This window comes from Monopterus albus, unplaced genomic scaffold (assembly GCF_001952655.1).
Source record: "Monopterus albus unplaced genomic scaffold, M_albus_1.0 scaffold354.1, whole genome shotgun sequence".
NCBI classification, from domain to species: domain Eukaryota; kingdom Metazoa; phylum Chordata; class Actinopteri; order Synbranchiformes; family Synbranchidae; genus Monopterus; species Monopterus albus.
This window is the reverse complement of record NW_018128234.1, coordinates 132,023-136,638: the sequence shown is the minus strand read 5'-3', so window position 1 is coordinate 136,638 and position 4,616 is coordinate 132,023. Positions and strand designations below refer to the sequence as shown.

Genomic DNA, 4,616 nt, shown 5'->3' with positions numbered 1-4,616 from the left:
GTTTGTGGATGACATTGTGATCTGTAGTGAGAGCAGAGAGCAGGTGGAGGAACACCTGGAAAGGTGGAGGTCTGCTCTGGAAAGAAGAGGAATGAAAGTCAGTCGTGGTAAGACAGAATACATGTGTATGAATGAGAGGGAGGGAAGTGGAACAGTGAGGTTACAGGGGGCTGAGGTCAAGAAGGTGCAGGAGTTTAAGTATTTGGGGTCAACAGTCCAGTGTGACGGGGAGTGGGGGAAAGAGGTGAAGAGGCGAGTGCAGGCGGGTTGGAGTGGGTGGACAAAGGTACAAGACAGTAGTGAGACCAGCTATGCTGTATGGGTTAGAGATTGTAGCAGTGAGGAAAAGACAAGAGGCAGAGATGAGGATGTTGAGGTTCTGTTTAGGAGTGACCAGGATGCACAAGATTAGGAATGAGCACATCAGAGGGGCAGCTCAGGTCGGCTGTTTTGGGGACAAGGTCAGAGATTGAGATGGTTTGGATATGTGCAGAGGAGGGATAGTGGTTATATTGGTAGAAGGATGTTGGAGATGGAGCTGCCAGGCAAGAGGTCAAGAGGAAGGCCAAAGAGGAGATATATAGATGTGCTAAAAGAGGACATGAAGTTAATTGGGGTGAGAATAGAGGATGCCGAGGATAGAGTTAGGTGGAAAGAAATGATTCGCTGTGGTGACCCCTGCCGGGAACAGCCAAAAGTAGAAGACTATCATAATGTACATTTCAGCTAATTTCCCTGGAGTTATAATCTGAGCTACTGTGGTGTCAGTCAAAAGCAAACAATCTTATAAAGCACAGCATAACTCTGTAACACCTGGCATTTGTGAAGTTTATGGAGAGCGCTGCTGGTCCATAGTAAACCTTTGCTGGTGTAACTCAGTCATAAACTTCTGTGCATTACATGAAACTAAGGAGTATCTTGTGAGTGAAGCAGGACCAGGTTTTCTCTAAGAGTCATATAAACAGTCACTGAACACTGTTAACATGACAAATTAACTCTACTGTGTAAAGTTAAAGAGCTTGGCTGAAAGCCAGGAATTTATGACTTAAAAGCCTTGGCCATTAAAACTGGTGTGGGATTAGTTTAGCTGGTCTCAGCTAAAACCCAAAGAGTAAGAGGTTATTCATGCTTTGTGCATCCCCATATCCACTAAGGTCAAGTGATGTAATTTTTGTCATCTTCCCAGGTCCGAATGGATCTGCACAGACTCTGTGTGAACATCTGTGTGCAGGCCAAAAACTGTGTTCATGTGGATGGTCCACACAGCAAAAGCCCCAACTACACATGTACCACTATTATGATCCTGTCATGTGTTGTGGCGTTTGTTTCTTATCTAATGTGTCTTGGGTGTTGGAGGATGTCAGAGGTACTGCCCCCTTCTGTAGTTAATTGATTGTGGATGGCATAGTTCTCGCTGACATAAAAAAGAAATTATTTAAATCTCACCTGTGTGGGATCTCATGTGGATCAACAAGCTCTTACGATGCCTGTAAGACTTCCCACATGCTTTACAAGAGTACGGCGTCTCCCCAGTGTGGGTTCGTAAATGAACATGCAAACTTGAGGACGTCATGAATCCTTTCCCACAGGTGTTGCAAACATATGGCCTCTCCCCAGTGTGGGTTCGTAAATGAACATCTAAGTTCGAGGATACCGTGAATCCTTTCCCACATGTCTTGCAAATATATGGTCTCTCACCTGTGTGGGTTCTCATGTGGATCAACAATTCCCGCCGTTGCTTGCAAGACTTCCCACATGTTTTACAAGAATGCAGCTTCTCCCCTGTGTGGATTTTTAAATGAACATTCAAAGATGATGACTGTGTGAATCTTTTCCCACAGGTCTTGCAAACATACGGCCTCTCACCTGTGTGGGTTCGTAAATGAACACCCATATATGATGACCGCTTGAATCGTTTGCCACAAGTGTTGCAAACATGTGGCCTCTCAGCTGAGAGGGTTCTCATGTGGATCAACAAGTTCTGCCATTCCCTGTAAGAGTTTCCACGTCTTTTACAAGAATACGGCTTCTCACCTGTGTGGGATCTTAAATGAGATTTCAAATGTGATGACTGCTTGAATCCTCTCCAACAGGTGCTGCAAACATACGGCCTCTCACCTGTGTGGACTCTCAGATGTCTATTCAAACAGAACTTAGTCTTAAAAACTTTTCCACAGGTGTCACATTTGAAGGACTTTCTATCTGTGGAAGGATCACACTGAGTCTCTGACAGGGGAGAGGTGTCTACATTGCTACTGTGACTTGTGTCTTTGTGACGTCTCCTCTTTGGCTTTGGCTCTGCATTACTAGCTGATCCTGAGTCTCTATGCTGGCTTCCTTCCTGACCCTGGTTCTCAGCTACAGCAGAGCTGTGACAGAGGTGCTGCTGGTCACTGGTTGGTTCTGCTTCACTGTGGTCATTATCCTCATAAGTAGGAGTCAACATAAAGGGATTGGTCTCCTGCTTCAGTCCAAGCTGCTCTCCCTCCTGACTGCTACAGAGTTCCTCCTGTTCCTCTTTAATCTGTGGAGGCTCTGGGTCCTCTTGGTCCAGACTGGAGTTCCTCTCCTGGTTCCAGAGCTGCTGGTCAGCCAGAACCTCCTCCTCCTTACAGACATGTTGCTGTGGCAGCTCTGGAGGGACAAAGGAAGGAACAGGTCACTGATGTGATGAGGAAAAAACAAAAGCAATGTTTCTTATTTGCCTGCTTCTTAGTGGAATTTTTACAGTCTATCTTAAAAGTTTCTGTAGAGGACATTGTTCATGTTGTCATTTTCAAGCTGAACTGAAAATTGTAATGATTAAGATAAAAAATTCAATTAACAGCAACTTCCTCTTTAGACTTCAGAATGAAAGGTTTTGTAATTAATTTATACATTAACAGATTGATGCTGTAACTTCAAATCAGTCACAGTACCATGTTCAGAAGGTTATCCCAAAAAATGCAAGAGGGGAAAAACTGAATTCAGAATAAAAGCAGTCTTCCGGTCAACATGATTTCCCTTTCATACAGTCAGTCTGACAGTAGTAAATGAATAAATAAATAAACAAATAAATGCAGAAATTATTAATTCTAATTTCAGATTGATGTTATAAGGAAACATTCTTTTTTCACAGGACCATTTCACTTCAGAATGATAGTGGACCACCTCAGAGTGTGACTCAGAAAACATCAAGACATTCTGACGTAGCATTTCACAATTAAAGCCCTCTAAATGCCACATAAACATTATATTAATTGTTCAAATTGTTCTAACAGGTAGTTTTTCTGACAAAGTTCACCCCATATCCTATATAATATGAAACTATTAGTCTGTGAAAACAGAAAGTCACCTTTTAGTATCAATCTGAGCTTATAGTTAACATAGCGTTTATATGACATTTGAGGGGGGCTTAAATGTGAAATTCTGCATCAAATTGTTATTGATAATTTTGGAGTCAAGCTCTGAGGTGGCCCACTATGATTCTCATGTAAAATAGTTCTACGAAAACAGAAATGTTCCTTTTAATATCAAAGTGAACTAATAAATATAGCATTTATATGACTTCGTAGAGAGGTGTCATTTTGAAATTCTACATCAGAATATTTTGATAATTCACATATAAGTCACATTAGGAAGTAATCTAATAATATACTGATGTGAAACGGTCCTGTGAAAATAGAAATTTTCCTTTTAATATCAACTGACCTCAGAACTAATAGAGGCTTAATTTATCTATCTATCTATTCCTTCCTTTACAAGAGTCGCACTGACTGAGGGAGTGAATGAAAGTGAAAACACACTCACCGGACGTTCTCCTTTATTCAAAAATCAGCTCTTAATGTGGAGGACGCAGACAAGACGCATCATGGATACCGGTTTGCAGCATATTCCCGTGTTAGTTTTATACCATCATTCGGGCTTTACAGACCTATTATGTGTAGTTTTACTCGTTCCTAAGTTAACCATGCCAGAGGAAAAAAATAAAAATTTGAACAAGAAACTACATTATGCTGAGTCACCGGTGTTAGAGTCTTTGTGTTAGTTTGGTTAACACCTTTCGAGTTTTACAGACCTATTCTGTGTAGCTTTACTTCTGGTTTCCAAACGACAGCCAGCAGTCTGCGCTGACGATCGATCTCTTCCTCGTACTCGACGACAGTTTTCTCAAAGACTCCGAATATTTCTTCAGCAGCAGCAGTTAGTCGCTCGGTGACGAACTCTCTCAGATACTGAACTGAAGACATTGTTGATTTGTTACAGACTAAATATACATCTGCGATAAAAAAAAAAGATAACCGCCTTCAACTAACCCCATTCATCTACAAAGCTATCGCTGCTAGCGCTGTTTACTTCCGCCGGATGTCACACTGTGAAGTTCCGGTTGTTGACGTGGTTCGGACTTTGTTCCCCTTCCAACATACATACTGTACATATTTACAGTACGTACATACACACATAAGTAGTGATGGGTAAACGAGGTGTGGCCTGGCGAAACTGAATCAGCTCAGGACACGACAACGTCTTTCGTGTGGTTCTTTATTCTGAACATAAATAATTGGTGGTGTTCTTTTTTTTTTTTAGGATGTAGAATGAACAAAAAACGAGTATGTGCCAAAAAAATAGAATATCGA

General features: G+C 41.6%; 1 protein-coding gene across 1 annotated transcript in view; it reads right to left on the bottom strand.

The window, feature by feature from the left end:
• The window catches only part of LOC109974937 (zinc finger protein OZF-like), a 12,975-nt gene extending 10,442 nt beyond the window's left edge, over positions 1-2,533 (bottom strand). The window contains exon 1 of the mRNA XM_020625408.1: positions 1,447-2,533. Within this exon, the coding sequence (XP_020481064.1) occupies positions 1,447-2,446 (1,000 nt within the window). The 5' untranslated portion in view covers positions 2,447-2,533. The remainder of the gene's footprint in view (positions 1-1,446) is intronic.
• Positions 2,534-4,616: the final 2,083 nt, after the last annotated feature.